Consider the following 13372-nt stretch of genomic DNA (forward strand, 5'->3'; position numbering starts at 1 on the left):
ACCTACAGGTGCACATATTCAGATGTATAGAGTTCATTTAAAATCTCCAAATCAAAAAACGTGTAATTCAAAACATTATGATCTCATTTCAATTAATGAAAAGGACAAATGTCTTACTTGTATTTATTAGTTAAACATTTAAACCTATTCTCCTTAATGTAACTTTCTCCATACAGTTTGTCCTCTGTTGTTAAAACTTGATATTTGCTTTGAGAATAATAATCAAAAAATATGTGACCGGATCAGTTTGTATAACTCTGCTGCTCCATGCATTTCATACATGAAGCATATATATATATATATATATATATATATATATATACAGGACTGTCTCAGAAAATTAGAATATTGTGATAAAGTTCTTTATTTTCTGTAATGCAATTAAAAAAACAAAAATGTCATACATTCTGGATTCATTACAAATCAACTGAAATATTGCAAGCCTTTTATTATTTTAATATTGCTGATTATGGCATACAGCTTAAGAAAACTCAAATATCCTATCTCTAAATATTAGAATATCATGATAAAGTATACTAGTAGGGTGTTCAACGAATCACTTGAATCGTCTAATTAACTCGAAACACCTGCAAGGGTTTCCTGAGCCTTGAAAAACACTCAGCTTGGTTCAGTAAACTAAATCACAAGTATGGGGAAGACTGCTGATCTGACTGCTGTCCAGAGGACCGTCATTGACACCCTCCATCAGGAGGGTAAGACACAAAAAGAAATTTCTCAAAGAACAAGCTGTTCACAGAGTGCAGTTTCAAAGCACATCCACAAAAAGTCTGTTGGAAGGGGGAAATGTGGCAGGAAACGCTGCACAACCAAGAGAGATGACCGCAGCCTCAACAGCATTGTGAAGAAGAGTCGCTTCCAGAATTTGGTGGAGCTTCAAAGACAGTGGACTGAAGCTGGAGTCCAGGTATCAAAAGTCACTGTTCACAGACGTGTCCGGGAAATGGGCTACAATTGCCGTATTCCCATGGTCAAGCCACTTCTGAACTCAAGACAACGGAAGAGGCGTCTGACTTGGGCTAAGGAAAAGAAGCACTGGACAGTTGCACAGTGGTCCAAAGTCCTCTTTTCAGACGAAAGCAAGTTTTGTATTTCATTTGGAAGTCAAGGCGCCAGAGTCTGGAGAAAGGCTGGAGAGGAGCAAAATCCAAGTTGCTTGAAATCCAGTGTGAAGTTCCCACAGTCAGCGATGGTTTGGGGAGCCATGTCAGCTGCTGGTGTTGGTCCACTGTGTTTCATCAAGCCCAGAGTAAATGCAGCTGTGTACCAAGAGATTTTAGAGCACTACATGCTTCCGTCTGCTGAAAAGCTCTATGGAGATGAGGAATTCATTTTCCAGCATGATCTGGCACCTGCCCACAGTGCCAAAACCACCAGTAACTGGTGTACTGACCATGGCATTACTGTCCTCGGTTGGCCTGCAAATTCCCCTGACCTGAACCCCATAGAGAATATGTGGGGTATTGTGAAGAAGAAGCTGAAAGACACCAGACCCAACAATGCTAATGAGCTAAAGGCCGCTATTGAAGCATCCTGGGCATCCATAACACCTCAGCAATGCCACAGGCTGATTGCCTCCATGCCACGCCGCATTGATGCAGTAATCCGTGCAAAAGGATTCCCAACCAAGTACTGAGTGCATTAATGGACATTTTCAAATGTTTGATTGTGTTTTGCTGTTATAAATCTTTTTTTTTTACTTGGTCTGAGGAACTATTCTAATTTTTTGAGATAGGATTTTTGAGTTTTCTTAAGCTGTATGCCATAATCAGCAATATTAAAATAATAAAAGGCTTGCAATATTTCAGTTGATTTGTAATGAATCCAGAATGTATGACATTTTTGTTTTTTTAATTGCATTACAGAAAATAAAGAACTTTATCACAATATTCTAATTTTCTGAGACAGTCCTGTATATATGCTTCAATATAGTGATTATATTCTGTGTTCACGTTACCTTCGGCCCAATGATCCCCAGACCGTGTTCTCCCACAGCTCCTGAAGGTCCCACAGGCCCCAGATCCCCCTGTTAGAGAACCATTAACTCTCATTAAAACTGCTGTTAGATATTTATACTCTCAGAGGAGGGAGAAGTACTCACATCCTGTACTTGAGTTAAGGTAGAAGTACTCAGATCTTGTAGTAAAAGTAGAAGTACTCAGATATTGTACTTGAGTAAAAGTAGAAGTACTCAGGTCTTGTACTTGAGTAAAAGTAGAAGTACTCAGGTCTTGTACTTGAGTAAAAGTAGAAGTACTCAGATCTTGTACTTGAGTAAAAGTAGAAGTACTCTGGTCTTGTACTTGAGTAAAAGTAGAAGTACTCAGATCTGGTACTTGAGTAAAAGTAGAAGTACTCAGGTCTTGTACTTGAGTAAAAGTAGAAGTACTCAGATCTGGTACTTGAGTAAAAGTAGAAGTACTCAGATCTTGAACTTGAGTAAAAGTAGAAGTACTCTGATTTTGTACTTGAAGTAAAAGTAGAAGTACTCAGGTCTTGTACTTGAGTAAAAGTAGAAGTACTCAGATCTTGTACTTGAGTAAAAGTAGAAGTACTCAGATCTGGTTCTTGAGTAAAAGTAGAAGTACTCAGATCTTGTACTTGAGTAAAAGTAGAAGTACTCAGATCTTGTACTTGAGTAAACATAGAAGTATTCAGATCTTGTACTTGAGTAAAAGTAGAAGTACTCAGATCTGGTACTTGAGTAAAAGTAGAAGTACTCAGATCTTGTACTTAGTAAAAGTAGAAGTACTCAGATCTTGTACTTGAGTAAAAGTAGAAGTACTCAGATATTGTACTTAAGTAAAAGTAGAAGTACTCAGATCTTGTTCTTGAGTAAAAGTAGAAGTACTCAGATATTGTACTTAAGTAAGAGTAGAAGTACTCTGATCTTGTACTTGAGTAAAAGTAGAAGTACACTGATCTTGTACTTGAAGTAAAAGTAGAAGTACTCAGGTCTTGTACTTGAGTAAAAGTAGAAGTACTCAGATCTTGTTCTTGAGTAAAAGTAGAAGTACTCAGATCTTGTACTTGAGTTAAAGTAGAAATACTCAGATATTGTAGTAAAAGTAGAAGTACTCAGATCTTGTTCTTGAGTTAAAGTAGAAATACTAAGATATTGTAGTAAAAGTAGAAGTACTCAGGTCTTGTACTTGAGTAAAAGTAGAAGTACTCAGGTCTTGTACTTGAGTAAAAGTAGAAGTACTCAGGTCTTGTTCTTGAGTAAAAGTAGAAGTACTCAGATCTTGTTCTTGAGTAAAAGTAGAAGTACTCAGGTCTTGTACTTGAGTAAAAGTAGAAGTACTCAGGTCTTGTACTTGAGTAAAAGTAGAAGTACTCAGGTCTTGTTCTTGAGTAAAAGTAGAAGTACTCAGATCTTGTACTTGAGTAAAAGTAGAAGTACTCAGGTCTTGTACTTGAGTAAAAGTAGAAGTACTCAGGTCTTGTTCTTGAGTAAAAGTAGAAGTACTCAGATCTTGTACTTGAGTAAAAGTAGAAGTACTCAGGTCTTGTACTTGAGTAAAAGTAGAAGTACTCAGATCTTGTTCTTGAGTAAAAGTAGAAGTACTCAGATCTTGTACTTGAGTAAAAGTAGAAGTACTCAGGTCTTGTACTTGAGTAAAAGTAGAAGTACTCTGATCTTGTACTTGAAGTAAAAGTAGAAGTACTCAGGTCTTGTACTTGAGTAAAAGTAGAAGTACTCAGATCTTGTTCTTGAGTAAAAGTAGAAGTACTCAGATCTTGTACTTGAGTTAAAGTAGAAATACTCAGATATTGTAGTACAAGTAGAAGTACTCAGGTCTTGTACTTGAGTAAAAGTAGAAGTACTCAGGTCTTGTACTTGAGTAAAAGTAGAAGTACTCAGGTCTTGTTCTTGAGTAAAAGTAGAAGTACTCAGATCTTGTTCTTGAGTAAAAGTAGAAGTACTCAGGTCTTGTACTTGAGTAAAAGTAGAAGTACTCAGGTCTTGTACTTGAGTAAAAGTAGAAGTACTCAGGTCTTGTTCTTGAGTAAAAGTAGAAGTACTCAGATCTTGTACTTGAGTAAAAGTAGAAGTACTCAGGTCTTGTACTTGAGTAAAAGTAGAAGTACTCAGGTCTTGTTCTTGAGTAAAAGTAGAAGTACTCAGATCTTGTACTTGAGTAAAAGTAGAAGTACTCAGGTCTTGTACTTGAGTAAAAGTAGAAGTACTCAGATCTTGTTCTTGAGTAAAAGTAGAAGTACTCAGATCTTGTACTTGAGTAAAAGTAGAAGTACTCAGGTCTTGTACTTGAGTAAAAGTAGAAGTACTCTGATCTTGTACTTGAAGTAAAAGTAGAAGTACTCAGGTCTTGTACTTGAGTAAAAGTAGAAGTACTCAGATCTTGTTCTTGAGTAAAAGTAGAAGTACTCAGATCTTGTACTTGAGTTAAAGTAGAAATACTCAGATATTGTAGTACAAGTAGAAGTACTCAGGTCTTGTACTTGAGTAAAAGTAGAAGTACTCAGGTCTTGTACTTGAGTAAAAGTAGAAGTACTCAGGTCTTGTTCTTGAGTAAAAGTAGAAGTACTCAGATCTTGTTCTTGAGTAAAAGTAGAAGTACTCAGGTCTTGTACTTGAGTAAAAGTAGAAGTACTCAGGTCTTGTACTTGAGTAAAAGTAGAAGTACTCAGGTCTTGTTCTTGAGTAAAAGTAGAAGTACTCAGATCTTGTACTTGAGTAAAAGTAGAAGTACTCAGGTCTTGTACTTGAGTAAAAGTAGAAGTACTCAGATCTTGTTCTTGAGTAAAAGTAGAAGTACTCAGGTCTTGTACTTGAGTAAAAGTAGAAGTACTCAGATCTTGTACTTGAGTAAAAGTAGAAGTACTCAGGTCTTGTACTTGAGTAAAAGTAGAAGTACCAGAGTGTAGGAATACTGTGTTTCAGTAAAAGTCCTGCATTCAAAATGTTCCTCAAGTGAAAGTAGAAAAGTATTCTCATCAAAATATAGTGAAAGACAGTAAAAGTAGTCGTTGTGCAGATTGGTCCATTTCAGAATAATAGATATGATATGTTTTATAATGATTGATCATGAAAGTGTTCTCAAAGCTGGTAAAGGTGCAGCTAGTTTGAATGACTTTGTATACTGCAGGGTAGCTGGTGGATTTACTCCAGGTGGAACTAAAGTCTGATTCAACACTTGATTAGATTTCACATCATTCATCCAGATCTGTGAAGTAACTAAAGGTATTAAATACATGTAGTGGAGGAAAAGTACACAGTAGCAGAACATTGAAATACTCAAGTAAAGTACAAGTACCTCAAACTTTTACTTATCCATCTAATAATAATTGAAGCTCTTCTCACCACAAGGTGTCGTCAGCTTCATCTCCATTACTTACGCAATCAACTGTTTTTAATCTGTAAACTACAACATGATCCAACATGACCAGAGGATGCCAATCCTCCACAATTACATTTATTGAATTAGTTTTTGCTCTGTGAGTGTAAAGATGTGAGGGTGCTCCGTGATAGTCTGGGGGTAAAGGGAGGGAACAAAAGATTAAATAACAAAGAGGAAACTCATCTGAAAAACCAAAAGATGTATTTTAATGACTCAAAAGCAAAGAGGGCTCACTAAACAATTAAACAAACGTACTAAAGGCTAAATAAAAAAAGTATTCAATATAAAACGGTAACATGGAGCTGAGCTCCTAACACTGAACCCTCCCCCCCCCCCCCGCAGAGTGTCTGATCTGTAGCTCAATGTTACATCCCAGAAGATTAAAAATAATATATATCATATTTCTGCACCTTAAAGAGAATGGAGCACGGGACACTATGGTGCAAGTCAGATGTAGATTAAAGTGAACTGTGTTCTAGAGTAGGATGAGATAAATACTGTTCAGTGGAATCAGATAAAGAACCCAGTGTGTGATCCTACAGTGTGTGTGAGCAGCACGAGGACAGAGACAGCAGAATAAAGCATGTCTGCATCTTCTCACTCAGGCAGCACAAGATCAGCTTTCACTCCTAGAAAGTCCTAGAAAAGACAAATTAAACTTAACTAATGTGCATTTAAAAAAAGAGGAATAGTTTCGGCAAAAACTAAAAGGTACCATGGGGTCAGATTAGAATTTTCCAAAGAGTGGTTCATTTAGCACGACACATTTGAAATAACTAAAGGACAAGTTATACAAGAAAGTAGAAAGAAAGGTAGGTTAACGTTAGCACTGATTGAGAGTCAGAGCTAAACATTTCAGATGTGTGTATCTCACACTGCACTGTAACTTTCATTCATGTATCTTTGCTTTGAAATGATTGTTTTTAAATGTCAATTGATAATATGTTTCTTAATGCTCTTATTGTCTTTCATTTTTGTAAAGCACTTAGAATTGCCTTGTGTTGAAATGAGCTCTATAAATAAACTTGCCTTGCCTTTACTTTCGATTCACAACCTGACTGAGCCAGATTTACCAGCAACGAGTGACGCGCCGCTCAGACTGAATTCTCATTGGCTCAGAGGAGCTGGTGTTACCTCTCTTCTGTGTGTTTCTCTCTCATTGACTTCCCGCTCTGTAGAAAGGACGGCCGTGTTTCTATGGATAAAGAACCTTTTCACACAGAAAGCCTCGATGAAGATGAAGATGTTGCTGTTTCTGCTTCTCCTGGGAATAGTAGGCCCACACTGCACATCTGCACGTGAGTCTTTTGATTCTTTACGTTGGAAAATAAGAAATGCGTCATGTGTTTATGGGCTGTGTGAGTTTAAAGTGTGATACTCTTAAATGGTGGTAAATGGTGTACTTTTACTCCACTACATGTATTTAATACCTTTAGTTACTTCACAGATGTGGATGAATGATGTGAAATCTAATCAAGTGTTAAATCAGACTTTAGTTCCACCGAGAGAGAGAGAGAGAGAGAGAGAGAGAGAGGGAGAGGGAGAGAGAGAGAGAGAAACCCAAAGTGCAAAACAAGTCATAAAGGGCATTCATAATATAACATCTATATATTATATATATCTGAGGATATAAACAAAGTGAAGTCTTCACACTATGAACAGTATAAGGAGGTATACACATTCTGAATACTCTATAGATCAGGTATAAATACACACAGTGTAATACAGACTCAATACACAATAAATATGAATATATATTATAGACCGTTATTGACATTTCAAAATGATACTAATACATATCAGTTATATATAAAGTCTAGTAGTTTTCTAAATGCAGAGAAGTGGACGTAAGTGAAAAAGTCCCTGAGTATCAGGGCTCTGGTTTCTGATTGAAGAGCAAACAGCAGAAGAAGAAACCATATAGAACCTGCTCCCTGTCATTACACATGAAGAACATAGAGATAGATCTCTGGGAAGCTAATCACAATTCAACGAGGTCAACATCAACTTCCTGTTGTTGTTGTTTACATGTCTGCTTGACTGTAGCACTGCATACTGAGAGAACATCACACTGATACTGACATGTACTGAGAGAACTATGTGATGCTGTTTAGTAGATCCATCAATCAGGAGCTGCTGGTACTTCTGGATATTCATGTATACAGATATATGTATTCATGTATTACAGATACATGTATTCATGTGTTACAGATATATGTATTCATGTGTTACAGATATATGTATTCATGTATTACAGATATATGTATTCATGTATCACAGATATATGTATTCATGTATTACAGATATATGTATTCATGTATCACAGATATATGTATTCATGTATTACAGATATATGTATTCATGTATCATAGATATATGTATTCATGTATTACAGATACATGTATTCATGTGTTACAGATATATGTATTCATGTATTACAGATATATGTATTCATGTATTACAGATACATGTATTCATGTGTTACAGATATATGTATTCATGTATCATAGATATATGTATTCATGTATTACAGATACATGTATTCATGTGTTACAGATATATGTATTCATGTATCACAGATATATGTATTCATGTGTTACAGATATATGTATTCATGTATCATAGATATATGTATTCATGTATTACAGATACATGTATTCATGTGTTACAGATATATGTATTCATGTATTACAGATATATGTATTCATGTATTACAGATATATGTATTCATGTATTACAGATATATGTATTCATGTATTACAGATATATGTATTCATGTATCACAGATATATGTATCCATGTATTACAGATATATGTATTCATGTGTTACAGATATATGTGTTACAGATATATGTATTCATGTGTTACAGATATATGTGTTACAGATATATGTATTCATGTATCACAGATATATGTATTCATGTATCACAGATATATGTATTCATGTATCACAGATATATGTATTCATGTATCACAGATATATGTATTCATGTGTTACAGATATATGAATCCATGTGTTACAGATATATGTATTCATGTGTTACAGATATATGTGTTACAGATATATGTATTCATGTATCACAGATATATGTATTCATGTATCACAGATATATGTATTCATGTATCACATATATATGTATTCATGTGTTACAGATACATGTATTCATGTGTTACAGATATATGTATTCATGTATTACAGATATATGTATTCATGTATTACAGATATATGTATTCATGTATTACAGATATATGTATTCATGTATTACAGATATATGTATTCATGTATCACAGATATATGTATTCATGTGTTACAGATATATGTATTCATGTGTTACAGATATATGTATTCATGTATCACAGATATATGTATTCATGTATTACAGATATATGTATTCATGTATTACAGATATATGTATTCATGTATTACAGATATATGTATTCATGTATTACAGATATATGTATTCATGTGTTACAGATATATGTATTCATGTATTACAGATATATGTATTCATGTATCACAGATATATGTGTTACAGATATATGTATTCATGTATTACAGATATATGTATTCATGTATCACAGATATATGTGTTACAGATATATGTATTCATGTATCACAGATATATGTGTTACAGATATATGTATTCATGTATTACAGATATATGTATTCATGTATTACAGATATATGTATTCATGTATTACAGATATATGTATTCATGTGTTACAGATATATGTGTTACAGATATATGTATTCATGTATTACAGATATATGTATTCATGTATCACAGATATATGTATTCATGTATTACAGATATATGTATTCATGTGTTACAGATATATGTATTCATGTATTACAGATATATGTATTCATGTATCACAGATATATGTATTCATGTATTACAGATATATGTATTCATGTATCACAGATATATGTATTCATGTATTACAGATATATGTATTCATGTATTACAGATATATGTATTCATGTATTACAGATATATGTATTCATGTGTTACAGATATATGTATTCATGTATTACAGATATATGTATTCATGTATCACAGATATATGTATTCATGTATTACAGATATATGTATTCATGTATCACAGATATATGTATTCATGTATTACAGATATATGTATTCATGTATTACAGATATATGTATTCATGTATTACAGATATATGTATTCATGTATTACAGATATATGTATTCATGTATTACAGATATATGTATTCATGTATTACAGATATATGTATTCATGTATCACAGATATATGTATTCATGTATTACAGATATATGTATTCATGTATTACAGATATATGTATTCATGTATTACAGATATATGTATTCATGTATCACAGATATATGTATTCATGTATTACAGATATATGTATTCATGTATTACAGATATATGTATTCATGTGTTACAGATATATGTATTCATGTGTTACAGATATATGTATTCATGTGTTACAGATATATGTATTCATGTATTACAGATATATGTATTCATGTATTACAGATATATGTATTCATGTATCACAGATATATGTATTCATGTATTACAGATATATGTATTCATGTATTACAGATATATGTATTCATGTGTTACAGATATATGTATTCATGTGTTACAGATATATGTATTCATGTATTACAGATATATGTATTCATGTATTACAGATATATGTATTCATGTGTTACAGATATATGTATTCATGTGTTACAGATATATGTATTCATGTATCACAGATATATGTATTCATGTATTACAGATATATGTATTCATGGATCACAGATATATGTATTCATGTATTACAGATATATGTATTCATGTGTTACAGATATATGTATTCATGTATTACAGATATATGTATTCATGTGTTACAGATATATGTATTCATGTGTTACAGATATATGTATTCATGTGTTACAGATATATGTATTCATGTATTACAGATATATGTATTCATGTATTACAGATATATGTATTCATGTATTACAGATATATGTATTCATGTATCACAGATATATGTATTCATGTATTACAGATATATGTTTTCATGTATTACAGATATATGTATTCATGTATTACAGATATATGTATTCATGTATTACAGATATATGTATTCATGTATTACAGATATATGTATTCATGTATTACAGATATATGTATTCATGTGTTACAGATATATGTATTCATGTATTACAGATATATGTATTCATGTATCACAGATATATGTATTCATGTATTACAGATATATGTATTCATGTATCACAGATATATGTATTCATGTATTACAGATATATGTATTCATGTATTACAGATATATGTATTCATGTATTACAGATATATGTATTCATGTATTACAGATATATGTATTCATGTGTTACAGATATATGTGTTACAGATATATGTATTCATGTATTACAGATATATGTATTCATGTATCACAGATATATGTATTCATGTATTACAGATATATGTATTCATGTATTACAGATATATGTATTCATGTATTACAGATATATGTATTCATGTATCACAGATATATGTATTCATGTATTACAGATATATGTATTCATGTGTTACAGATATATGTATTCATGTATTACAGATATATGTATTCATGTATCACAGATATATGTATTCATGTATCACAGATATATGTATTCATGTGTTACAGATATATGTATTCATGTATTACAGATATATGTATTCATGTATTACAGATATATGTATTCATGTATCACAGATATATGTATTCATGTATCACAGATATATGTATTCATGTGTTACAGATATATGTATTCATGTATTACAGATATATGTATTCATGTATTACAGATATATGTATCCATGTATTACAGATATATGTATCCATGTATTACAGATATATGTATTCATGTATCACAGATATATATATTCATGTATTACAGATATATGTATTCATGTATCACAGATATATGTATTCATGTATCACAGATATATGTATTCATGTATCACAGATATATGTATTCATGTATCACAGATATATGTATTCATGTATCACAGATATATGTATTCATGTATCACAGATATATGTATTCATGTATTACAGATATATGTATTCATGTATCACAGATATATGTATTCATGTATCACAGATATATGTATTCATGTGTTACAGATATATGTATTCATGTATTACAGATATATGTATTCATGTATTACAGATATATGTATCCATGTATTACAGATATATGTATCCATGTATTACAGATATATGTATTCATGTATCACAGATATATATATTCATGTATTACAGATATATGTATTCATGTATCACAGATATATGTATTCATGTATCACAGATATATGTATTCATGTATCACAGATATATGTATTCATGTGTTACAGATATATGTATTCATGTATTACAGATATATGTATTCATGTATTACAGATATATGTATCCATGTATTACAGATATATGTATCCATGTATTACAGATATATGTATTCATGTATCACAGATATATGTATTCATGTATCACAGATATATGTATTCATGTGTCACAGATATATGTATTCATGTATTACAGATAATGTATTCATGTATCACAGATATATGTATTCATGTATTACAGATATATGTATCCATGTATTACAGATATATGTATCCATGTATTACAGATATATGTATTCATGTATCACAGATATATATATTCATGTATTACAGATATATGTATTCATGTATCACAGATATATGTATTCATGTATTACAGATATATGTATTCATGTATTACAGATATATGTATTCATGTGTTACAGATATATGTATTCATGTATCACAGATATATGTATTCATGCTCCGCTCGTTTCCTGTTCACAAATACCACGAGGGAATCTGTATCCAGTCGGTTTCTGTTTCTCTATTTTGAAATAGCACCAACTGATGTAGCTACGCTCTTTATTCCCAAAGTGGGTTTTCATGTTTGTGTTTTGTTTTGTGAAAGGTACGTAGATTTATTTTTGGAAAGATTGTAAAGAATAGTTATTTAATAAATCTGAATTTAAAGTCAAAGATAATCATTTCCTGACAGAAATCAAGAGGAAAGTGGTTTCATGAAATACAGCCACTTATAAACTGTGTGAGAGACGCTCGTTGTATCTTTAAGAAACTCACTGAATACAGAGTTTAAAGTCCTTATCTTGCGTAATTTACTGTAGCTGAAAGATCATAGAACTGTTTCAAAATGCATTAACTTGTTGGGTCTTATTCCAGTAACACGTGATATAGATCGAATATCGTTTCCTATTTGCTGTAAATCACTTGTTAATATCGGGAAAATGGGTCAAATTCAGAGGTATCCAGAAAAGTCTGGATTCAAACTTGCCGCTGCTTGGTGCTGTGTCGTGACGTCACGTGTGGTTCCGCGAATCCTGGTGAGTTCAGCCCGTCCCAGCATCACACAGTGTAGCATTGCTGGTATAGCCGCATGTCAACTTTGTGTATCAGTGTTTATCTCCGAGTTTGTCTTGTTTTTTCCGGATCATGGTGAAGAGGTGTGTGGTTGGCGGGTGTAGCAACACCAATCGGGATGGTTTTACCGTTCATTTGTTCCCGAAAGAGAAGGTTTTACGGGAGAAATGGGAGCGATTTGTGCGGAACACAAGAAAAAATTGGCAGTGCGCCAGTGAAACCAGCGTTATTTGTGGGGCACATTTTGTTGTCCCTGATGATTTTGAAGGCTACCAACAATGGAAGATGGGTTTCAAAAAACAGTTGGACATAAGAAAGGGTGCAATTCCATCAATTAGGACAGGTGATTCAACCCCAATGACTTCCTCGCGTTCCGAGGCTGAGCCCCAGGCATCGTCGATATTTCGCGGCCAACGGGAGACAACGCTGTCCGATAGTAAACAGGGTGAAACACAAGTGATGTCAGACTCCTTGGCGGAACCCCTACAAAAGAAACACAGGTCCGATAAAGCTGTGAAAAAACT

General features: G+C 32.8%; 1 protein-coding gene across 6 annotated transcripts in view; it reads left to right on the forward strand.

The window, feature by feature from the left end:
- Positions 1-6522: 6522 nt before the first annotated feature.
- LOC307022900 (class I histocompatibility antigen, F10 alpha chain-like) overlaps positions 6523-13372 on the forward strand; it is a 151959-nt gene continuing 145109 nt past the window's right edge. For 5 of the 6 annotated variants that reach the window (XR_013803514.1, XR_013803515.1, XM_079655812.1 and 2 more), the window contains exon 1: positions 6523-6679. Coding sequence is in view for 4 of the 6 variants with exons in the window: in XM_079655812.1 (XP_079511938.1) it covers positions 6613-6679 (67 nt within the window). In the remaining 2 variants the exon portion in view is untranslated. The remainder of the gene's footprint in view (positions 6680-13372) is intronic. The other variant, XM_079655813.1, reaches the window with a different exon arrangement.

Source organism: Notothenia rossii (genome assembly GCF_949606895.1).
Source record: "Notothenia rossii genome assembly, chromosome: 10".
Lineage (NCBI taxonomy): Eukaryota > Metazoa > Chordata > Actinopteri > Perciformes > Nototheniidae > Notothenia > Notothenia rossii.